General features: G+C 55.3%; 3 protein-coding genes across 4 annotated transcripts in view; 1 reads left to right on the top strand and 2 right to left on the bottom strand.

Annotated features, from left to right (window-relative positions):
• LOC122381896 (X-ray repair cross-complementing protein 6-like) overlaps positions 1 to 9,348 on the bottom strand; it is a 36,698-nt gene extending 27,350 nt beyond the window's left edge. Inside the window, exon 1 of the mRNA XM_043366659.1 lies at positions 9,212 to 9,348. The gene's annotated coding sequence lies outside the window, so the exon portion shown is untranslated. The remainder of the gene's footprint in view (positions 1 to 9,211) is intronic.
• LOC122381892 (capping protein-inhibiting regulator of actin dynamics-like) lies at positions 588 to 16,209 on the top strand. Of its 2 annotated transcripts, none has more exons than XM_043366650.1 (9): positions 588 to 887; positions 9,644 to 10,575; positions 10,804 to 11,028; positions 11,289 to 11,510; positions 11,780 to 11,939; positions 12,200 to 13,233; positions 13,527 to 13,646; positions 13,889 to 14,004; positions 14,232 to 16,209. In XM_043366650.1, the coding sequence occupies exons 2-9, from the start codon at positions 9,652 to 9,654 to the stop codon at positions 15,988 to 15,990; spliced, it is 4,560 nt and encodes a 1,519-aa protein (XP_043222585.1). In that variant the 5' UTR covers positions 588 to 887; positions 9,644 to 9,651; the 3' UTR covers positions 15,991 to 16,209. The 2 variants fall into 2 exon arrangements, with proteins under 2 accessions (XP_043222585.1, XP_043222583.1); XM_043366648.1 differs by lacking the exon at positions 588 to 887 and adding an exon at positions 1,281 to 1,462.
• On the bottom strand, positions 16,200 to 23,758 carry LOC122381895 (urocanate hydratase-like). Its single transcript, XM_043366655.1, has 9 exons — positions 23,163 to 23,758; positions 22,539 to 22,672; positions 21,221 to 21,374; positions 20,663 to 20,920; positions 19,661 to 20,426; positions 18,358 to 18,533; positions 17,538 to 17,719; positions 16,973 to 17,083; positions 16,200 to 16,669 (listed from the first exon to the last, which is right to left on the bottom strand). Exons 1-9 carry the CDS (start codon positions 23,385 to 23,387, stop codon positions 16,540 to 16,542), a joined length of 2,136 nt encoding a protein of 711 aa, XP_043222590.1. The 5' UTR covers positions 23,388 to 23,758; the 3' UTR covers positions 16,200 to 16,539.
• Positions 23,759 to 23,904: the final 146 nt, after the last annotated feature.

The raw sequence follows: 23,904 nt of genomic DNA, 5'->3' as shown, positions 1-23,904 counted from the left end.
AAACGCCGCACTTCTAAAATAAAGTCGCTAGAAACAGCGGAGATCCCAAAAAGTAAACAAAAGTAAAAGTCTAATATCTTGAAAACCGGTGAATATTTTTCGGTGAAATTTGGTAGATATTCGTTTTCGCTCTTTCTGAACCGAGCGACATCACTTTCATGCCAATTCATAAACTTTTTTGAAGGTGGGAGGGTCCCTTTAACTTATTTGTGCAAGAAATAGGCCCTACTTCAGAAATTGCGCCGGTAGACGGTAGCTTGGAATTGTTGTTAAATTCACGAATATCCCTAGGTATGTGTCCAAACATGACACTGGATTTGGAAAAATATTGTATGGATTTAACATTGCATGACTGCATGCTGCAAGTAATAATCGTTTTAACAAGGCATCTGCTTGCAGGGAACAGAGCTTTCCCAATATCAGTCTAAAAATGGAAAGTGTGGCCTCTTCTTTCTACCCGGTAACCCCTCCCCCCCCCCCCGTGTGGATGTCGGCAACAGTGAAGTTTGGAATTTACCCCTCCCCTCCCCCTCCATCCTATCCTCCAGTCCCCCCTCGTCACACGAAGTCACTCGCAGACTCGGAACTCGGAAGCGAGCGGCCGAGTGCCCGGCGGCGACGGGCAGTCAGCTGTCGTCTGTATTCCTGCCACCCTGGCAGAGGCTACATTCTTGGCGTCAGCGCAGCGGGCAGAGGCCGTTTGCTGACGTCATGTCGCGTCCCAGTTTCCGGCGCGGACGGCGTCGACCGCCATTGACCGTTGCGGAAGGGCGTATTTCGCCGCGTGGAGGCTGTGATACACGTTTTCGCCTGCACGGGGATCCATGCAAATGTGATCATTACGCCGAGGCTCTGTGGACTACGTACAATGAGCCTTGCTGTCTAAGGTTGGTTCGAGCACGCGGTACTGCCAGTCCCAAGATCCCAGACGCCTAGAAACGCTCGAATTTATCTACCTATCGAAGTCTTTGGTTCAGCCTTGGTGGTAAATCACCAGTGAAAATTCAATGTGAATGCTGTGCGAGGTCATCCGTCCTTAGGTTCGGTGCATTGGAGATTCATCCCTGATGGCTGATAAATGATACGGCTGTACATGATCTTTTCCCCCAAAAGTTCCTCTTTTTGCGTAGGCTATCCTGCATGAGTCGCTTCTCGCTGTGTCAATATCGCCACATGTTCTGTAGCAACCCTTGTGCGTGCCCCCGGGGCCTTTGTCCCCGCGTCGGAAGCACATCGATCTCATCGCTGCGTCAGGCTATCCGGGTAAAATTGGAACGGCCCTGAACGCGGCGGCGCGGCGCACTCGGCGGCCGGCGGCCGGCTCCCCGCCATGACAGCTCCACCGGCCGGGCGAGGCGCTCGTTCCAGGGTCGCTGGCTAGAAGCGCCAGCCAAACCGGCGTAGGAAATTAATTTTGGATCCGGATTTGTGCCGTATCATCACCATGTGACCTCGTGACACCGTAAGAAACAAGGCATGCCCATGGGCTTGCTCCAGTGGTCAGCTGTGAAAGGATCAAGCTTGTGCTTAGGCGCCCCGACGAGCGGCCGGCGGCGGCCCGTCGTGCGTGTGGTGGGGGCTCGGGTAGGCTCCCCCTAGCCGCCATGTGGGGAGGGGGTGGTTCCTGGGGTGCTTTTATCGAACACTCTGGACTGTGACATCCAACTAATCAACCTTTCCCGCATATCTGATCCATCCGAAATTGTTCGTTTTTTAGTAGTGCTGGGGCGCGTCGGGAATCGATCCCACCGCGGCCGGCGGTCCGGTCCTTTGCGGCGCGACGCCGACCGACGTACCGTGACGTGGCGCCCTTTGCCCGGCTGGGTCATCGGACGCACCCGTGCCGGTCCCCGGTCACGGCCACCCATAATTTTATGCTCATCCATGCAATTTTAACTCTATAATACTAAGAAAACTACGTGACGTTCAAATTGTGAATGATATTCTGGAGATGTCCTCGACCACCACGAATTTTCTGTAAAACATTCAAAATCCCCGTGAAGCGTTTTCTGAAATATTTTGTTGTGGGCGCTTTAATCTTTTTTGGCAATCAAATTACGTGAAGTTTCATCATATGATTTTTCATATGCATTGCGCGCCATTTTCACCGAGAACAAAATTACGGATCAGGAATGACTGCAGGGCGTCTGGATGTGGGCCGATATAATCACCCCAAAATGATAAGAATTTATCAAAGGAAAAATGGGAAAATATTTTATTTGCTTCATCAAATGCAAAATTATCGCGCAGTCCCAACTCGACGATTTGAAAGGTTCAAGAAAAGCTTGGCTATATGCATTTTTCATCACGAATCGGTGAGTGCAACTTTTATCTGAATCAAAATGTCCGGGGGACACTTTCCCCTGTTCACACAGGACGTTTTGACCTTCCTTAGTAACTAACTGCCAGTAAAGCCCATGAATCTCGACGTCTTACCCGCGCGTCACTGGGGGGCCCACTCCCGTTTTTCTGTTTTATCTTCTAAATCGCTGGACATAGGCGCGGGAACTGGGGGGGGGGGGTAGTGGGGGCAGCCTGTCAGTGCCCCTACAACTCTGGGGCCGTGGGGGCGCTGTCCCCACAACTTTTCATAGGGCCAGGAACCTTCGGGGCAGCTTGTCCTCCCCAAATTAGTGGCTGTGGGTCACAAAGAAAAACTGAATGGAAACTATAAAATAAACAAAAAATCCCCCTCTTTCCCTTGCTCCACAACTCATGTGGCAGATTTAAACCTTCATTCCAGGTTACCAAGAAACTCATCGACTCAGCTGAGACGGAATACCTCACTTTTTTGCATACGTTCTCGTTTTATAAGGCCAAGGGGTGAAAAATAAGTGGCCTAAATCCGGTGAAAAAACTAGATTTGGGGGTACCCTAGTTTCGGGAAGTATCAGGTGCCCCCCCCCCCCCCCCCCCAGCCTTGAAAGTAGTTCCCGCGCCACTGTCGCTGGACGTATCAACACGAAACTTGTAGTGCCTTGGGCTACATCAATTGACACCCTGTGTCCAGACAAAAATTCGTAGCTATCATAGGTCGACCGGAAATGACGCCAGAGTGACGTTATGCTCTGCCGATTTTGATTCATAACATTGAACAACGGTCATCGCTCTCAAAAGCTCAGTTTTTAAGCTAGATCCAATTTATTTGCATGAGAGGACTCCGAATACACAGGGTTATCAAACTGCTATCTCGGATTTTCAAAATTTGCATTTTTTTAATTGCACACAAGACCATAAATATTTTATTTTTGAATTTTCTACAATAAGTTTTTGACTCATCGAAAAAAACGGAATATATGTTATAGAATTTATACCGATGCTTTACTCTAGGAAGTTTTAGCTCCATATATCTTCAAAAATGGATTAGTTACTTATACGCTTTGTAGTAAATATTTCAACATTTTCAATTTTCAAAAAAAAAATCAGCATGTTATTGAAACTTTACACCAAAATGAATAGCACCATCGTGTTCCTGAGCTCAAACTGCATCTGATGAGACATTTTTTAAATCAACTTCAAAATTTGACCTTTTTTACCTGAGTGACCTGACCTTGGCTATGTCCAGCTAAAAGAGGCCTCGAACGACACAGACGACACTGTTTCATAATTCTATAGTTGAAATATCCCATAAAACATGTCACGTGACCGATGCATGATGTAACATTTCCGTGACCTAGGATGACCTGGCTTTGACCTGATAAATTCAAAGTACAAGTTCTGTACTCTCGTGGTATCGTAGGCGAGTGTGTACTGTGTAAACGTATCAACGAGTGTGTAAACCAAAAATGAGCCTGATTGGATTCGTAAGCCGGCGGTCGGACGGAGGCCGGAGCCCATGTTGTGAACAAACTAAAATGTTCCTAAGTTTTACTTTGACCGTACCTGTGACGTCATTGGTGACCTCGAGGTCCATGAAATAAGGTTTTTAACGGCAGTTTGTCCAGGGCTGTGAGACGCCGTTTAAATTTTAACAATCGGCCCAGTAGTTTCGGAGATAGGAGGGGGGCTCTGTAGAACCTTCCCCCTCCCCTCCCAGTCAACCTTGTTATGGAAAATACCCCAGTCATGCGCGAGTTTAAGGCATTGCCGTTTGCGTAGTTCCAATAAAGTGATTAACGTTGTAATAGTGAAACTAAATTGAATTGATAACGTCGCAACTCGCAGCCACCGTTCTGGCGGCGCTTTATCCGAAATGAGGGCATTCGCTTCAGCTACCAATGCCTGTCCTTTTTCCGTTTCTATTCTTTTTCCGGTGCAGGAGTCAGGAGGGGAAGATAATAGTTGATGCCGTTATAATGTCTGATGCCCCTTCTCAGCGATTAGGCAACACGAAACAAAATCACAAAATTTGATGAGCCGTTTGGACGGTAGCCTCGTGTCCGAAAGTCTTTTTACGGTAAAAAGCGGTTCTTTATTATCACAAGTCAAAGGTAATGGGCGATTTTAATCAGTTTTTTTTTTTTAAATAAAAATGTGCATATGTAGGTATAACGAACTTTGAACTGGCACAAAAAGCACAAATAAAAACGAGATGCAAATCTGTAAAATGACATGCAGAGGCTAACTTTTGGGACAGTCAGGATAGTTTTGTCAAGTAACTATATTACCTCCATTGCCTCGAGTCATTGGTAAATTCAGAGAAGGGTCTCAAAATTGAGTGGGAGAGGGCATAGCAGTGGTGACCAGGGCTGCGGAGTCGATGGATTTTCGGCGACTCCGACTCCGACTCCGGCTTTCAAAAACCAGCTCCGACTCCGACTCCGACTCCGTGCAGAATTGTCGACTCCGACCGACTCCAACTCCAGACTCCGACTCCGCAGACCTAGCAGGGCTGCGGAGTCGACAGATTTTCGGTGACTCCGACTCCGACTCCGGCTCGGGTTTCTAAAATCGACTCCGACTCCGACTCCGACTCCGGTCACAACTGTCGACTCCGACCGACTCCGACTCCGACTCCGACTCCGACTCCGCAGCCCTGGTGGTGACGGAACTATTTTCTGTCTGAGGGGCACACCTGATATTCCCCGGTGTGATTTCATAGCGTAGATCAACCTAAGATTCTCCCAAGGTTTTCACCGGTTTTAGGCCATTCACTTTTCACCGAGAATAAAAAACGAAAACGTTTCTTTTTACGTCACAACTTATTCCGTCCCTGTTTGGTAACCTGTAACAGGTCGCACTTTCTGTGGACCAACTCATGCTGAAACTTGCTAACACTACTTACGAGTATCTGTCCAGGCTGACGGTCACTCGACCCTAACAAACGCAGAGTGCAGTTTAAGCAGAGCATGTCTGTCCCCAGCACCAAAGGTCCTTGAGGAAAAGTGGGGGCAGTCAGCCCCACAGCCCCAAAGTTGGGGCCAGCTGCCTCCCCCCTCCCGGCTCCCGCGCTTATGCTGCCCGGCACGGCATATAGTTTAGTACCCAAATGCTCGTCCATTATCATGGCCTTTCGCTTCGTTACGCCCTGGGCCCCTGCTCCGCGGCCAAAAACATTTTTGGTTACATTGCGTACAATACTAGTCTGGTATGTAAGCCAAACTTCCCTCAACCGTGAACCGACCATCAGCAGTTTTCGACATTCCCACTATTTTATTGAATTGGATTAGTTGGTTTCTGTCTCAGACGAATAAACCCTAATGCTGATTGGATACCAATCCCTCAAACATTTCTTGCAAATATGTAGTGACAGTCCTGGTCGACTTTGCGTCATCCGTATTTTCACGATAAGCGTCTCTATTTCAGATAGGTAATTTTCAGTTTTTTTTTATTAAAACGATCTTTTACGGGCTTGCTTAGCTACGCAAGGGTTCTTAGTTCCTATCAAGATACATTTTGGCGTGTATACCTACCAGCAAAATTCAAAATTGCATCCGCGCCCGTCAGAACAGGCGTAGGATCCGGAGGTTGGCAGTTGGCACTCGCCATGGGATATTAATTTTGATTAATTTTTTAAATTTGCTGGTGTTGGTGAACGGTGAACCGAGCTGCGGTCTGCGGTATTTACACTAAGTTACAGTAATTGGAAGCACTCTTCCTGGTGCTCTGCCCAGCTTCCATTTATTTCGCTTCGTTACATAAGATAAAAGGAACAGCGGGTAGACAGTGCAAGAGAAGAAAAACTTCGACATGAACTGGAGCCCTCAAAACCACTGAGCATCAGCAAAAAAAAAAAAAAACGGATTTTCAATGTTATGCAGTACACGAATCCTGCCTCTAGCATGTAACATGATCCATATGGTCCACATTCCCTGCAACATGACCCTCAGCGCGTTGAATGGCGTCTCCTTTCTTCTTGCGTCAGGTGGTCGCCGTCAACCTGCTGTTTTACGTTCTGATTTGGTCCTACGTATGTAAGTTCTAACTTCTATCGATCTAACCGAACAACCTGCTTACCAATAGCCCCCCCCCCCCCCATTGGGCGCCTCGTTGGAAACGTTCCGAGCGCCCCAGGCGGGCAGTTGGTTTCCGCACTGCGCACGGAACGGTCCTGCGCGGTGGTAGCCTCTGCGCAGTTCCGCCGTCGCCTTGTCGGCCGCGTCTCGTGATAACGTCACCGGGGCGGGGGATCACGGGGCAAGGGGCAACGATATGACGCATCGGGATGGCTCGAATGATAATTCATGGGCTGGGGAAACTCAGGTTAACGAAACTTTGGGCCGTGATATATTTATTGATTTCGAGCTATTGTATGTGCATAGTGAAAGTGCTTGCTAGGCGGTTTGAGGACCACTGAATATTAACCAGGGCACCGCCGGACGAAGCCCTGCCTGCTGGTCCGTGTCGCGAAGGGCAGGGGCGGATGTAGCCGCATTTTTGGGGCTTGACTTATCATGGACAATCATTCGAGCTTGAACCCAGAACCGCTTGAATCATTTGAATGCGAGCCGTCAACCTGCAGCATTTTTTTCTGGTCGGGGACACTGAATCTAGATCCGTCATCGTAAGCCTGTGGATGTTGGTAAGGATAGAATTCAAAGGCATTTAGCGTGTCCTCCGATCAACTCCTCTCCCTGTTTGGCTGTGAAAGGCCGTCAACACCCGGGTTTATCTTCGCCTCCAGCTCTGTGCGAGCCACCGCTTCGTCAAACCCGGGTGGACGACGAGGGTCGTTTGGGAACAAAGGACAGGACGGTGATGATGGGGATGGTGGGTGGGCAAACACTCCGCGCACCCCTCGTGCACCGCGGCTCGGCTCACACTGCGCGTGTTGTCGGCCGACCACGGCGGGCCGCCGCGGTTCTGTTTGTTCTTCTCCACCCTTCTCGTTATCGCCCCCTCCCCCTCCCCCTTCCCTGGACCCCACTGGCTCGGTGTCGCGTCGTGTCACCTCGGCCCGCTAATCACGATTCAACGTCCCGTTAATGCTTGATTAGCGTGTCCTCCGATCAACTCCTCTCCCTGTTTGGCTGTGAAAGGCCGTCAACACCCGGGTTTATCTTCGCCTCCAGCTCTGTGCGAGCCACCGCCAAACACCCCAAAGGAACCAAGGGTATGTGTATTCATACTAGATTATGCGCGCGTGTCCCGTTCACAGGGTTCACAGGCGGTACCTGTCAGCGCGTGGGTTCCACGGCTCGGGTCCTGTGGGTACTCCGCCACACACGATGGGGGCCGGACCGGACACTGGCCCGCCTGTGGCCGCAGCCGCCGGAAACCGCGCCAAGTCGTGCCGACTGAGCGCGTCGGCCGCGCCGTTCTCTTTCGTTGCCACGTACTCGACGGATACAGCGAACTCATGGAACGCCGTCCAGAACAGGGGCTGACGCAGCAGCGCCATAATCAGTGGCGACCCCGACCATCCCCTCCCCCAGACCCCCACCACCCCCATGTTATCGGACCGGATCAGCACGCGGTGCCCGCCCCATCTCTCTCCCCACACCAAACGGTCGCCAGGTCATCCTGTTCACACGGCATGTACGGATCAGGTCACACCCGCCGGTCGTGGCCATGGCACGACGGGGACCACAGTTGCCAGGTCCTCCTGTGCACACGGCATATACGGATCAGGTCACACCCGTCGGCCGTGACCATGACACGACGGGGACCACAGTTGCCAGGTCATCCTGTTCACACGGCATGTACGGATCAGGTCACACCCGTCGGCCGTGGCCATGACACGACGGGGACCACAGTTGCCAGGTCATCCTGTTCGCACGGCATGTACGGATCAGGTCACACCCGTCGGCCGTGGCCATGGCACGACGGGGACCACAGTTGCCAGGTCCTCCTGTGCACACGACATGTACGGATCAGGTCACACCCGTCGGCCGTGGCCATGACACGACGGGGACCACAGTTGCCAGGTCATCCTGTTCACACGGCATGTACGGATCAGGTCACACCCGTCGGCCGTGGCCATGACACGACGGGGACCACAGTTGCCAGGTCCTCCTGTGCACACGGCATATACGGATCAGGTCACACCCGTCGGCCGTGGCCATGACACGACGGGGACCACAGTTGCCAGGTCATCCTGTTCACACGTCATGTACGGATCAGGTCACACCCGTCGGCCGTGGCCATGACACGACGGGGACCACAGTTGCCCGGTCATCCTGTTCACACGGCATGTACGGATCAGGTCACACCCGTCGGCCGTGGCCATGACACGACGGGGACCACAGTTGCCAGGTCATCCTGTTCACACGGCATGTACGGATCAGGTCACACCCGTCGGCCGTGGCCATGGCACGACGGGGACCAACGTTGCCAGGTCCTCCTGTTCCCACGGCATGTACGGATCAGGTCACACCCGTCGGCCGTGGCCATGACACGACGGGGACCACAGTTGCCAGGTCCTCCTGTGCACACGGCATGTACGGATCAGGTCACACCCGTCGGCCGTGGCCATGACACGACGGGGACCACAGTTGCCAGGTCATCCTGTGCACACGGCATGTACGGATCAGGTCACACCCGTCGGCCGTGGCCATGACACGACGGGGACCACAGTTGCCAGGTCCTCCTGTGCACACGGCATATACGGATCAGGTCACCCCCGTCGGCCGTGGCCATGGCACGACGGGGACCACAGATGCTGGCCTCGCTAGGCGCACGGTGTCGTGGTCAACTAGATACCCACCCCTCTCCGTCACGCCCACTTCTATAGCGCCCGTCGAACGGTCCCACCCCCCCCCCCCTATCCCGTCTCCTCGTGGCCGTTCTACCTAGATTCTTCCCCCCCCCCGCAGCCTATCGCTGCGCCCACCTGTCATCCTGCGTCCGTCTCCTGTCGCTCCGTTGATGTTGTCCTGTTATTCCGTACACCAAACCGCGCACTTATATCGCGTTCTTCGCGCGCGCCGCGCGAGAAACACTCCGCGCACCCCTCGTGCACCGCGGCTCGGCTCACACTGCGCGTGTTGTCGGCCGACCACGGCGGGCCGCCGCGGTTCTGTTTGTTCTTCTCCACCCTTCTCGTTATCGCCCCCTCCCCCTCCCCCTTCCCTGGACCCCACTGGCTCGGTGTCGCGTCGTGTCACCTCGGCCCGCTAATCACGATTCAACGTCCCGTTAATGCTTGATATTTGGCCTGGGGGTCATTACTCCCGACTTTTTGTTGTCCTCGGAACGAAATCGTGTTCCATTCACCCGACTGATAAGTCCCGACGGTAACCTTGGGGCTTCTGTTGTTTGTCAGGAACAGCAATGGACACTGACGACGAGCGTTTGGAGATTGTCGAGGAGCCGTGCGGGGACCAGGAGGGGCCGGACAGCCCCGACGACGGCGCACAGTGGACCGGGTCGCCGGTGGACCCGCAGCCGCACTCGCCCTCGTACGAGGGGGCCGGGTACCGCTCCGACGAGCACCCCCAGTCTCCCTCAGAGGAGGGAGAGGAGTCACAGTCAGAAGATGAGCAGCAACCTCAGTCTCCCTCGGAGAAGGCAGAGTCACACTCCGAAGGCGGACAGCTCGAGGAGAGAGAAGCAGAGTCGAATTCAGAGGACGAGAGGCACCCCCAGTCGCCTCAGGAGGCAGCCGAGTATCACTCAGATGACCAACCACAGTCGCCGTCCGAAGAGGGGGCCGAGACGCACTCAGAAGACGAGCACCCGAAGTCGCCGCAAGATCACAGTCAAGTCGAGTCGCAGTCGGGGGATGAAACCGTCCAGTCAGAGCCGGCCCCAGAGCCGATGGAAACGTCGACCGAGTTAGAGTCAGCCCAGTCACAGTCGCAGTCCGAGTCCCAGACTCAGTCTCACACCGCGTCAGAGTCACAGCCGCAGTCTCATGTGGAGTCAGAGTCACAGTCCCACGCTGAGTCAGACTCGAAGCAGGACGACTCGACGGCTCCGGCGTCTGACGCCGAGAAAAGTGCCGTGCAGTCGGACACTGAGCAGCCTGTCACGGCTCCCGCGGAGAAAGAGCCCAACCCGGACCTGGAGGAGGGAGAGTTAGAGGACGGAGAGCTGGAGGACGATGATGAGGACGAGGTCCCTCCGGTCGCCGCCAAGGACCCGGCTCCCAACGGTGACCCGACCACACCGGAGAAGCGTAAGGCCTCTCCTGAGCCGGAGAAGCCCCGCAAACACAGCCTGCTCAACCCCGAGTGGCTCACACAGAAACGCAAGGTGAGAAACGTGCCGTAACTCAAACTAACGTTGCGTCACTGGTCATTTACCGCTGTTTTAATTGCTCCTGAAATCAGGTCTGGTATGTTAATTTTGTTTCAGTATTTGGGACTGAACTAATTCATTTTTCGGTCGTAGACCCCTGTGATGTGTTTTCCTCCGCGGCCCAGAGCCCTGCCCTGTGTAGTGTGCCCAGCCCTGTGACCCCATGTCTCCCCTACTGCCCAGGCGCCGGACACGTCACCCCGTCAGACGGGCGGCGACGGCGGCGGCTACGACCCGCCCTACGGCCGCGGCCCGGAGCACGACTACGGAGACTATGAGGACGAGCTGGTCACCGGCGGCGGCATGGGCGGCCACCAGCGCTTCGGCAAGCGGCGCCGCATGGACCGCGGTCCGATGCACAAGTCGAACGCTATCTGTAGCTACTTCATGCAGGGAAAGTGCCAGAAGGTAGGATACATACCGCACTGTTATATATACTCTGCTCTTGGTACCTCACCGACAACGGAGCATCGGGGCTTTTGTGTGAAATGAAGTGATTGCTTTTCGATATTCGCCGCTATCATTATTTTAGGTTCTTGTTAAATGTGTCTTTTAACGTCAAAGTATTTCTTACGCAAACTCATACCATAGCTTGCCTTCCAGTTCGCTCTGTATCGTAATATATTTGTGATTTGTTTATGCTTACACACATCTCTTTCTTCGAACAGGGGCGAATGTGTTCCTACTCCCACAACGCAACTCCACCGCGCAAGATGGAGCTTTGCAAGTTTTACTTGATGAATTGCTGTGCCAAGAAGGAGAAATGTTTATACTTACATAAGGCATTTCCATGCAAGTTTTACCAGACTGGAGCCAAGTGTTACCCTGATAAGAAGTGCAAGTTCAGTCACGAACCTCTGAATGACATTTTCCGGCCGATTTTGTTGAAGGTGAGTCGACGACAGATATCTGGCAGTCAACACCATTGGCTTACTGGTTGATTTCGCCGTTCAACTTCTTCGTTTGAACATCATCTGTTGCTGCCTAGGAGTTTGCCATTGTGTGGGGATGGTGACGCATGTCTCGCTTTTTCTGTATGAGTGTGTATTTAGGACAACAGTTCATTAGTTCCCTAGTCATTGGATGTTCATTGGACAAGACAGTTGCCAACAGGTCTTCATTGAACTATACATAACCTACTTTTCCCATTTGGCTGCAGCACCTGGAGACGGCTCCTAAGGAGATTCTGGGCGACTTTCCCCGGATGACCCGACCAGACGCCAACCAGGTCATCGACGCGGCCGCCGCAAAGAGGAAGGACAACATCGAGCCCGACTTCAGCTTTCCCAACATGGAGCAGACCAGAAAGGCGCATCTCAGTGAGTGATCTATAATTGGCTGAAAAAGACCTACTATGACGTATAACTGCTAGCGACAATGCAATTTTATGTACAAAATGCTGTAACTATATTATAATCGCACAGTAGAAAGTATGGTAAGCCTGAGGTGGTAAGCAAGCAATTATGTCGTACTTCTTATAACGTGAGAAATGATGCAGAATACGGCAGTTATCAACGTTGTGGTTGTTTTGCAATCGATGCACCTGATTTGACGCCTCGGCACCGGTGTTTGTTTTCAGTAAACAGCTCGTTTGACCCGAGGAACCTCGAGAACGACCTGAGCGTGAGGTCGGCCAACCCTCTCGACTGGCCAGTGACGGAGCGGCTCGGCTGGGGTGGCGGCGGTAAGGATTGGAACGGCCACGACCGCCCCGAGTGGGGCGTCCCCGAGCGGCCGGAGCGGCCGGAACGCTTTGATCGGCCCGACCGCGACGGCAGGCCAGAGCGGGAGGGCAGGGACGGCAGAGACGACCGGGAGGACCGCGCCGAGCGACCCGAGCGCTTCGATCGCCCGGACTGGCAGGAGAAGCCGGAGCGACCCGAGCGACCGGAGAGACAGGACCGACCCGACCGACCCGAGAGGCCCGAGAAGTCGGAACGGCGCCGCGACCCGGCCAAGGAGGAAGAGCGCAGGGAGCGGCGAGAGCGGCGCGCGCAGGAGCGCCGGGAGCGAGAGGAGCGCCGACAGCACCGGCACCACCGGCGCCGCGGCGAGCGGGACAGCGCCGAGCGCGACCGCTCGCCGCGCCACCACGACCGCCACGAGCGCCGCCGGCGCCGGGAGGAGCGGCGCGCCGCCCGCGACGAGGGGCCGCCCAGCGGCGCCGAGGACGGCGACATCCGGCCGGTCGGCGGCGCCGGCTCCGACCCGGAGACGGCGGAGGGCGCGCCGCCGCGGGAGGAGCACCGCCAGACGCGGAGTCGCTCCGACGAGCGGACACCCTCGCCTCACGCCGACAGCGGCCGCTCGCCGCGGTCGGCCGGTCCGGACCAGCAGCGGTCGCCGCGAGACAGCTCGGACCGCGAGCGGCGGCCGTCGTCGGCGTCCCGTGAGCCGACCGGGGCCGAGTCTCCGCCGGCGGCGCCGGGCCCGGCGACCGACGATCTGCGCTCGCCTCCTGGCAGCGCCCGGGGACCGCGCAGCGTCCAGTCGCCACCCGGCGGCCAGGAGTCCGAGCCGCCCAACATGGACTACATCAACAGCCTGCCGGCCAGTCAGCGCCAGCTCTACCTGCGCATCCACCAGCACCAGAAGGAGCACGTGCCCAGAGAGGTGAGACGCGATACCGCCTACTGTGCATTTGCAGTAGGTGCTCAGGGGTCTCCCACGCTAACCAGCACTTTGTACATATATCTCTCACGGCCTACGTGGTGGTATATTTATGTGTTGATTATTTTTTATCACTTGCGATTCTGAGGCGATTAATTATCCTCTCTATCTAGATATATATTTCCTGGCTTGTAAATGAAATTCATAGCAAAGTGAGAAGTGTGCAAAATACAGCGATCGCTGTGAAGTGTGAACCTACCCTTACTTGACTTTCAACCCTTTTTTCCTCTCGTCAGGACACTCCTCAGCCGACCGAGGAGGACGAGGACCGGGCTGCCGACGACAACTGGTACTCGAGCGATGAAGAGGACGCGCCGCCCCTGACGGCAGTCCTCAAACAGATCTCCTCAGCAGAGGTAAATTTTTTAAACAGATCGCTCCGGCATATCGAGTTAGGTAAAGAATCAGTACCGTTTAGGGCATCACGTTTATGCACGTCATCTGAAGCACTCGGCTATGTTTCTGCTTCTTCATTTTATGAAGTAACAATATGAAGTGATTTATTTCTATTGAGTGTTTTTATTCAGTTGCCCTGCGGGTCGCTGATATGTGGTGAGTTGTGGAGTTCGTAACAAATTCTTTGTATTTTTATCCGCAGCAGAGCCAAACCGGCGACACGAACAGCGCAGCTGAGGAAAAGATGAACCCGACGGACGCTATCAATCAGATCCTGACCAGTATCCGGAAAAACACCACCTCCGAACAGGAGTCTCGGTGAGTTGGCCAGCGTTTATCGGTAGTTCAGAACCATATAGATGTTAGTGATGGTCAGTAGTTGGTACCTTATTCCACAACTGGATATTCTAAAATGTCTGCTATTAAATGCAGCCAGTTCAACGTGGCTGGAGGAAAACATAAATTCAGCTCAAGGTCCCGTAATTCGTTCAGTCCCCAGCCATACTGTCCACCGCCTATCTCTGACCGGCGCCTTTTCCCCGCAGCTCCGGTGATCCGCCGCGGTTCCCGGGTCCGGAGGGCGGTCGGCCGCGCCGCTCACACGAGGACGACTGGGACGAGCGGAGCGGGCGCCCGCGACGCGACTTCAACGGCCGCTCGCCGGTGCGGGACCAGGACGAGCGCAGCCGGCGGCCGTCGGCGTCGGCGCGGGACGTCGATGAGCGCGACTCGCGCGGCCGACGCGGCTCCTGGCGGGACGAGCGACGCGGCTCGGACGAGCGCGACGACTGGCGAGGGCCGCCGGACCGGCGCTTCCGTGACGGTGAGGGGCGCCCCGGCCGGCGAGAACCGCGAGATGTCGACCTGCGTGACCCGCGGGCTCTGCGGGGAGCAGACCCTCGCGACTCGGATATAGACGCCCGGGACCCGTGGCCTGTCAGGGACACGGATAATAGAGATCCGCGGGCATTGCGAGATGTTGATTCCAGAGATTCTCGCGCCGCACGTGATATTGATTCACGGGATCCTCGCGCTGCACGAGATGTGGATGCCAGGGACCCTCGCGCGCCACGAGACATTGATTCTCGGGACCCACGTGCAGCACGTGACGTGGATCCTCGCGATCCTCGTGCGGCACGAGACGTGGATGCTTGGGATCCTCGTGGGCCACGGGACGTAGATGCCCGGGATCCTCGTGGGCCACGGGACCTGGATGCCCGGGATCTACGTTCCGCCCGCGATATAGATGCTTGGGATCCGCGCTCAGCACGAGATATGGATCCCAGGGATCCACGGGCAGCACGAGATGTGGATCCGAGGGATCCTCGTTCAGCGCGTGATGTGGATCCCAGAGATCCCCGAAGTGGCATGCGGGATGTGGACACTCGCGATCCGCGCTCGGCACGTGATGTGGACATCCGAGACCCTCGGGCCCGGCCGGCGGACCCGCGCCGTGGTGGCGAACCCTCTGAGGGCATCTCCGGCATGGACGTGGACCTGCGGCAGCCGCCGGGCGGCCCGGCCTGGCCCACTCCCGACACAGATCTCCGTGTGCGCGACACGGACCTGCGTGTGCCAGACCGGGACATGCGCAGCACCGGCTGGGCCGAGCTGCCCGGCCCCATGGACTTCGACAAGGACGCCTCCGACCTGCCGCTGCCGTTCAAACCGGTCGACTTCAAGCCGTGCGTGGAGATCGACGCGTCGGTGAACTCCCACCCGCCGATGGAGTGGGTGGTAGTGCACGTGACCGTGGAGCGATTAGACTACTCGCAGCAGCGCTACCGGCTGACGGAGCCGCAGTTGCGCGCCGACCCGCGGCTCAAGGCGCACCGGCGCCGCAGCAGCCAGGAGGACAAGGCGCCGGCCAAGCCGCCCGTCATCCCCACCGAGCCCAACCGCGAGTACGAGCAGCAGCTGGCCATGGAGCGCGAGGACCCGCGCTACCGCGAGCCGCGGCCCGACCCGCGCCAGGACCCGCGCGCCGCCGCCGCCGCGGCCGACCCGCGCCGGGCGGCGGCGGCGGCGGCCGGCGCCATGCCGCCGCTGATGATGCCGCCGCAGCAGCAGCAGCAGATGGCGGCGGCCATGCAGATGCAGAACCGCATGATGTACCCGGCGATGCCGAAGCCCGGCCTGCTGGGCGTGATGCCCGGTGTTCCCGGGCCCGGTATGATGCCGGGCTTGTACCCGCCGGCGGCGCGGCCGCTGATGCAGCACATGCCAAACTACGGGCGGGGAGGGATGATGTACGGCGACGGCGGTATGGGGCGCGGCATGCACTCGCCCCTCGACGATCGTTAGCTCACGCCGCCGCGGCAGTGAGGCGGCACGGCGGCAGAGGTATAACTGCGGGCTTTCAGCGATACTGCGGAGCGGCGCCGGATCGCCATGTACGCTTTACGTTGGGGCACTACCGCCCGCCTGTTGACTTTTTGACCTGTCTGTATCTTGTGTCCTTTGTATAAGCTGTTAAGACGAACAAGTGTTGTAAAGAATGCAAATACAAAATGTCAACCTCGATCATGTATTGTTAGTTGCATTGAAAAAGTTCAATTACCAGTAGCATTCTAGCAGTCCCAAATCATAGGCAAACACAAAAGCTGAGTGCCCCCTGTATCCCGATTGCACGTTAGCCTCCTACAAGAGAAAAAATCAATTGCTGTACACTTTTCCCTCTTGTTCATTAGTATCCCTTCGGCGTCTCTCGACCACATGCGCCACATATGTCTCTGCAGAACCACATGCGCCACATATTGTCTCTTTTAGACCACCCTGCGTCACATCTCGTCTTCTGGGACCATTATGTCTCACATCTGCGTCTGCTCTCGGTTCGCCCGCCGCCAAGGCCTCTCACTGTTTGAGCGCCTCCTCCAGAAGGGTATCCTCCCTGACGCGATGTGCGCGCGTGACTCGCAGCAGTGGCTCGGCCTCCATCGCTCGGCCGATGGCCAGGTCGGCGTTATCGTTCCCGGACCAGCTCCTGTAAGGTGGGGGAGGGTGTTGGAAAGGTCAAACGAACCCGAGGGGACAAGGAGACAGAGTTGGTGGGTCACAGATAGAGGCTAAATTAGGGAGAAGTTGGATACGGGACGGCGGGAGAAGGACACTTACAGTGCTGGGAATTACGACAGTGACACAGAACAGCTGCAGGAATACTGGGGCTCAGGAGGGCACTGGGCAGAATAGGGGGCATGAATGACAAAGGGTGAAGAAGCAACGGTTAGTGTTGCGATTATTATGACGGCGTACATCGAAGAAATCGGGCTGGCGATGTGTTCGTTACCTCCTGGCGATGCCGTTGTTAACGTCCCAGTGCAGCATGTTCCTGGCTCGCTCGTCGGCTTCCGGCGAGCCGTCCAGCACCATCCCGAACCCGCCGTTCACCACTTCACCCCTGCGACCATGTGAGAAGGTGCATGACGTAAAGCAAGCGCAGAAACAATCGGGAGGGGAAGGGGGAGAAATGGACGTTCCCGAACAAGATGCAATCAACACGCACGGCAAGTGACAACGCTCCGAAAATGGAAAAAAATATTCCCCTCCCACTCCCTCTTTCCTCCTCGACCTCATTCCTCTCTCTCTCTCTCTCTCTCTCTCTCTCTCTCTCTCTCTCTCTCTCTCTCTCTCTCTCTCTCTCTCTCTCTCTCTCTCTCTCTCTCTCTCTCTCTCTCTCTCTCTCTCTCTCTCTCTCTCTCTCTCTCTCTCTCTCTCTCTCTCTCTCGCTCTCGCTCTCGCTCTCGCTCTCGCTCTCGCTCTCGCTCTCGCTCTCGCTCTCTCGCTCTCTCTCTCTCTCTCTCTCTCTCTCTCTCTCTCTCTCTCTCTCTCTCTCTCTCTCTCCCTCCCCTCACCAGCCGACGCCTCCTCCGTTGTGCAGCGAGACCCAGGTGGCGCCGCGGAAGGCGTCACCGATACAGTTCTGGACGGCCATGTCGGCGGTAAACGCCGAGCCGTCGTACACGTTGGACGTCTCGCGGTACGGCGAGTCGGTACCGCTCACGTCGTGGTGGTCCCGGCTGATAATCACCGGGCCCTGGCGCATGGACGGAGGGGGAGTGGACGATGGATTCGCCGGAGATCGAATCGACAGATAACATACGAGCATAACGTTATATCGGTGAATAAGTTCACCGTTACCTATATCGGAGAATAGTTCGTGGGCGAAAGAGTGAACGAATGAACGTGCCTACTTTGAGTGATTGAACCAAATTAATGCCAAATAAATTAAAGAGGAAACGAATGAAGAAGCAAGCAAATGAGTGAACGAGCAGGCGTACCGATTAATTAAATGAATGTTAACTAACGAGCAAACGAAATGCTGAATGAAAGAACGGTGAATGAAAAATTAGAATTTACGAGCGAATAAATATCTATGAATGAATGAATGAATGAATGAATGAATGTATGAAAACTAACGAGCTAATGAATGAATGAATGAATGAATGAATGAATGAATGTATGAAAACTAAGTACTAACGAGCTAATGAATGAATGAATGAATGAATGAATGAATGAATGAATGAATGAATGAATGAAGGAATGAAAACTAACGAGCTAATGGAACGAATGAATAAAAATAACGAGTTAATGAATGAATGAATGAATGAATGAATCCCACGCCATCCCACCCAGACAGTCCCGTTCGGTCTCTCCCTTGCCCCTATCAGTTACCTGCAGCGTGCCGTCTCGGACGGCCTCGTTGAAGGCCAGCGCGATGGCCGACCGTCCCCGGCAGTCGGAGTATAGGATGCGCGCCTGTGAGCCCACCACCAGGCCGTGCTGACCGGCCTCCCGGATCCAGCGCAGGTTGTCCCGGTACTGCTGGCGCACCGGCTCGGGCAGCTCGTCTAGGGAGTGGAGAGGAGGTTATACGAGAGGTCACAGCTGTACCAGAGGTCACAGTGGTACCAGAAGCCATAGTGGTACTACAGGTCACAGCGGTACCAGAGGTCATGGCGGTACCACTGAAGTCACATGACAGCGGTATCAAGGTCACAGCGGTACCACAGGTCACATGACAGCGGTATCAAGGTCACAGCGGTACCAGAGTAGAGATGTCAATCGGATACCAACTTTTTGGTATACCGATACCAAACCGATACCAACTTGGTATTTGGTATTTCAATCGTAATGTGTTTGGTATTTTGTTGGTATCATAGGCCCTCACTAATGTATTAGAGGCTAAGAAATCGGTAAAAAGTTGGTATTTCCCTCAGTTTCTCAAGTTGGTTTGGTTTCGGTATTCTCCCGTGGTTTTAGTTGGTATTTGGTTTGGTATCGGTATTCCGATTTTCCGTGATTGACATCACTATACCAGAGGTCATAACGGTACCGCATCAGGGATTACAGCGGTACCAGGGGTCACAGCGGTCACAGCGGTACCAGAGGTCACAGCGATATGAAATAGAGGTCACCAGGGTGCAGCACTATCAGACACCCTTCAACTTCGCATTCCACCAGGCGCGGATACAAGGGGGGGGGGGCCATGGGGGCCATGGCCCCCCCCCCTTGGCCGATTTTTTTTCAAAAATAAAATAAAAAGTTAAAAAGTTAAAAAGCTGAAAAGGGGGCCTCCTGAAAATAAAGTGGCCGAAATCCGATGAGTTTTTTTAACCTACCCACTTAGTTATTTCTTAGAAGACTAGCTGAGAAGACTTCTTTGTTAGAAGATTGGTAAAGCTTTTCATAACTTGGAGGTCTCTTATACTCACAGAGATGACCACTTTTACAGGGCCTCCTAACCTGCACAGAGGGCCTCCAAGCCTGCACAGATGTTGAGATGTTGCCTGAACAGCTAGATAAGCTCAATAGACGCAGTTTTTTTTTTTGGGGGGGGGGGGCCAACAAGTGGGAAGATGGGGCCTCCAACAGGTGGGATTATGGGGGGGGCCTCCTGGTTTCTAATGGCCCCTCCCTTGGAGATTTTCTGGATCCGCCCCTGCATTCCACCGTCCTCCATCCTCCCTCCCCTCACCTTTCATGATATCCTCCATGACCCGCTCGGCGATCCGGTCCGTGGTCGCCAGGTCCTCCGGCTCCGCAGAGGCGCACACCCAGCGGAACGGACCGAAGCCCAGGCTGAAGATGTCGCCCATGATGTCCTGCACGTAGCTCGGGTAGCGGAAGCGCAGGCCGGTCGGGTCGTCGGCGCGGTGCACGTTAGCTCCGGCCCGGCCCGCCTCGAGCAGGAAGGCGTTGCCGTAGTCCCAGAAGGCCATTCCCCGCTCGGTGAGGTAGTCGATGGCGGCTATCTGACGCACCAGCGACTCCTGCACCAGCTGCCGGAACCGGTCCGGCTCGGCGGCCAGCACTCGGCGCGCCTCGTCGTACCCCAGCTGGACGGGGTAGTAGCCGCCCGAGAAGGGCGCGTGGCACGAGGTCTGGTCAGAGCCGAGGTCGACCAGCAGCTCGCCGCTGCGCCGGTGCTCCTCCACCATCCGCTCCCACACGCTCACGGCGTTCCCGTGGAAGCCGATGCTGACCGGCCGGCGCTCCTGGCGGGCGCGTCGCACCCGCTCCACCAGCGAATCCAGGTCGTCAATCACCTCGTCCAGCCAGCCCTGCGCGTGCCGCTTGTAGATGGCCTCGCGGCTCACCTCAGCGATGACACCAACACAGCCGCTGACGGTGGCCGCCTTGGCCTGGGCGCCGCTCATTCCGCCCAGCCCCGAGGTCAGGAACACCCGACCAACCAGCTCGGCGGAACCCAGGTACAGACGGCCGGCGTTCAAGACCGTCAGCTGATGACAGGTCAGGTCAGGTCAGAAAAGGTCAGGTCAGGTCAGTGGTGCCCAGGTAAAGACGGCCGGCGTTCAGGACCGTCAGCTGGGCACAGGTCGGGTCAGGTCAGGCAAGTGTAAAGATGTTTAGCGCAAAGACGAGAGAGAGGAAGAACGCTAGACCCAGGACAGGGACCCAGGGCAGAGCCTACCTCTTCTTACATCCTCTCCCATCCTCCCCGCCCCTCCGTCCTTACCGTGGTCCCGTGCACGATTCCCTGCGGTCCGATGTAGCAGTAGCTGCCGGCCGTCATCTGTCCGTACTGGGTAACTCCCAGCGCGAACATCCGGTCGTAGTCGCGCCGGCTCGAGTGGTTGGGAATCACCAGACCGTTGGTGACGACGGCTCGAGGCGCCGCTGGTGTCGACGGGAACAGGCCGAGCGGATGGCCCGAGTAGAGCGCCAGCGTCTGACGGTCCGTCATCGTCGACAGGTAGTGCAGCGTCAGACGAAACTGGGGGAGGGGGACAGGGAACCGTTAGGGAAAGTCATGAAACACGAAAAGATGGAGGAAAGGTAAAGTGAAAGATCGAGAGAGACAGTAAGAAAGAGAGGAAGAGTGCGATAGAGCAGCGCAGCCAAAGGCGAAGGAAGAGGGAGGGTAGGCGGATGGAGGAGAGAGAAAAGAGCTAGAACAGAAACGGAGAGAGAGAGAGAGAGAGAGAGAGAGAGAGAGAGAGAGAGAGAGAGAGAGAGAGAGAGAGAGAGAGAGAGAGAGAGAGAGAGAGGCCTGTGTCCACCGGCGGTGACCCACCTGTGCCCAGTTGGAGAACACCTGTCCGTTACCGCCGTAAGTGACCAGCTCCTGAGGGAACTGCGCCACCCGGTGATCCAGGTTGTTCATGATCATCAGGATGATGGAGGTGGCCTGGCGCGACTGTCCCGGGTACAGCCGCAGCGGGTACGCCCTGGAGGAGCGCATAGAGGTACAGGTGACTGTTGGAGAGCACTGCTGAGGTGGTCACTGCAGAGCTTGGGTGGCCACTAATGGGAGCTGTGGTGAAGGACGGGCAGTGGTGTTGTGTTTCTAGCTGTTGTCTTCAGTGCTATAGAGACTAGAGTTCGTTGCGACTATTGTGTGATGTGTGTCACAGAGCTGTCAGTTAGGTACTTTTGTAATTTACAACGCATCGCCTAGCGGATAAGGCATCCTACTCCTAGCTCGGTGCCCGAATGAATTCGAGTCTGTATGATACTCGATAAAGCAGCATCTGCTCGGCCAGTGTTGGAGCCAATGGGCAGGTGGCGAAATCGGGGCCGTTCTTTAAACGTCCCACATAAGAGCAGACCATGAGACACTTCAATAGAATTTGTCGCTTTGTTAGGGATTTGTTGTTCAGGGACATGATCAGCATCCTAAATAATGAATTACAGGTCGTCCTAAGCGAGCCAGAGTTGTCGACCGGTTAGAAAATGCTCAGGCAAGCGAACAAGAAGTCTAATATCAACGCCAAATAACTATTGGCGTTTGAATAAAATTGTTATCCTTATAGCACGATCAAACAAGACACTAGTGAGAAGCTACCGCATTATGTTTCATTTAATGGCGTAGAGTTCAGTTTCTTTAATAATAGCCTACGTGTAACGGCGCGCCGTTTGAAACGGGTGGAGCGGGAGACTGCGACTGGCGCTGTAAAACTATCACAGCCGAAAGGAACTACAACGCCCGGACAGCAAAACATCACCGAATACTACCATCGCCAAATACCGCAAACGGCGAGCATCTGTGCGCAAACTCAAAGGCGGCCACCTTTTCAATAGTTATAGGCTTTGATATACATTCAGCCATTGATGATGATTCATGAAATGCCTAAATACAACAACGTATCGTGGCTCCTAGATTTGGTAAACGTTTGAAAGTGTGAAAACATCGATGCCCTTTTAAAGCGTCATAAGACTAGGCAGTCGCCAGTACGCAGTATGCACACGTGTAAGAAGAATCACGCTTCACTTGCAGCCGAGCTGAATAGGTAATCGCCGCGATAATCCCCCCCCCCCTCTCCCCGTCCCCGTCCGCTCGGCCGTCCGTGTTGTACCGTGCTGTCCGGTGTCGCGGACGGCGGTGCACCCACCTGATACGGCTCGTGTCCGGCATGAAGCGGTACATGTAGATGTGGCCATAGCGGCGCAGCTCGGCGGCGAACTCGGCGGCCAGCTCGGCGTGACACGACTCCGGGAAGTAGCGCAGCGCGTTCCGCAGAGCCGTCTGAGAACGACGGGACGGGCCGACAGTGTGCATTTAAAGGCGCTAAAACGCATGACTATAAAACTTATAAAAGTATAGGCTCAATACCAACAGAGTTTCATAGAAGACGGTTATCTATCCTAATGATGTTTTACGCTACAAAGTAAGAATTGAAACTAAGTGCATGAAAAGTCCCTGCCAAAATTTAGAACTCTAGAGTCTAGACAAAAATTTTATTGGTTTTCTTCTCGGGAAAAATCAAAGCCATTCGTGGCATACCCTGTCAACCAAGCCAATCAATCAACCAGTGAGCTTGCATACTCAGCACATGGCAGGCAGTAAGAAACCGAGCCATATTCCAACCCTACAGAACCCCCTCGACCTCGAGGATCGTTACAGCTCCTCTCCCCGAGCCGTACATACGTAGCAGCAGCTCCCAAGCCGTAACACTCCCACTCCCGAGCCGCAACATCGGCTACCCTGAGCCATATGCCCTCCCCCAGAGCCGTACCTTTTCCTCCTCGGGGCTGAGGTGCGTGGTGCGCACCGGGGCGTGCGCCAGCGTCTCATCTCTGGCTCTGGACGGCGGTAGCGGCGTCACCGACAGTCCGGAGCACAGATCGACCAGGAACTGCCGCGTCTCCTCGTCTGCTCGCCGCGTCTCCTCGTCTCCGGCCCGGAGCCGCAGCACGGCCGGGGTCGTCTCCACCGCCGTCGCTGTCGTCGTGGCGCTCATGATCGCTGCTGACCGCTCTCTGGACGGTTGTCAGAGGCGACCCTGGTGGCTGGGGGCTCGGCCGGACCGTGTCGATCCTATCGGAGCCCGGCCGGCCCGGAGGATGTTTTTCACCGGCCGCAGCCCGCCGCAGGAGGACAAACCAGTCCTAGGACGATCCTATCGGAGGACGAGCCTCCAAATACGTCAGAGGCGTCACCGAAAGCCTCGGGCTAAACGGCGACGACTCCGCTTCTGCGACGCAGAGACGCCCGGGCTACCCGTCACGGTCTACATTTCGACCATAAATTGCGCTCACTGATGCTTCCGATCGGCAAATACTGACATTTACCAAACATGCATCAATTAATTCATATTACCAGTAAAACGCCTTTTGGGCGAAGAACGAGCGAGCGAGATAGTGAGCCCTGCACGTGCGGAAGGGCGAGAGGGTACTTCCAACGGGCTTGTGCAAAGCACCCTTCTAACCGGTCGCTAGCGGTGTGCCAAATTTGAACGTAATCGGCCCAGCCGTTCC

This window comes from Amphibalanus amphitrite, unplaced genomic scaffold (assembly GCF_019059575.1).
Source record: "Amphibalanus amphitrite isolate SeventyFive unplaced genomic scaffold, NRLGWU_Aamphi_draft 000129F_arrow, whole genome shotgun sequence".
Classification (NCBI taxonomy): domain Eukaryota; kingdom Metazoa; phylum Arthropoda; class Thecostraca; order Balanomorpha; family Balanidae; genus Amphibalanus; species Amphibalanus amphitrite.
Note: the sequence above shows the minus strand (reverse complement) of the source record. Positions and strands in the feature narration are given on the sequence as shown.

Bases quoted from the DNA above. Each gene is read 5' to 3' on its own strand.
- LOC122381895 (XM_043366655.1), bottom strand. From the start codon at position 23,387: ATGAGCGCCACGACGACAGCGACGGCGGTGGAGACGACCCCGGCCGTG. The intron at 20,427-20,662 runs GTAAGGACGGAG...ACCTGTCATCAG, and splicing joins GAATCGTGCACGGGACCACG to CTGACGGTCTTGAACGCCGG. The intron at 17,084-17,537 runs GTGAGGGGAGGG...ACATGGTCGCAG, and splicing joins AACGGAGGAGGCGTCGGCTG to GGGTGAAGTGGTGAACGGCG.
- LOC122381892 (XM_043366650.1), top strand. From the start codon at position 9,652: ATGGACACTGACGACGAGCGTTTGGAGATTGTCGAGGAGCCGTGCGGG. The intron at 11,940-12,199 runs GTGAGTGATCTA...GTTTGTTTTCAG, and splicing joins GACCAGAAAGGCGCATCTCA to TAAACAGCTCGTTTGACCCG. The intron at 13,234-13,526 runs GTGAGACGCGAT...TCCTCTCGTCAG, and splicing joins AGGAGCACGTGCCCAGAGAG to GACACTCCTCAGCCGACCGA.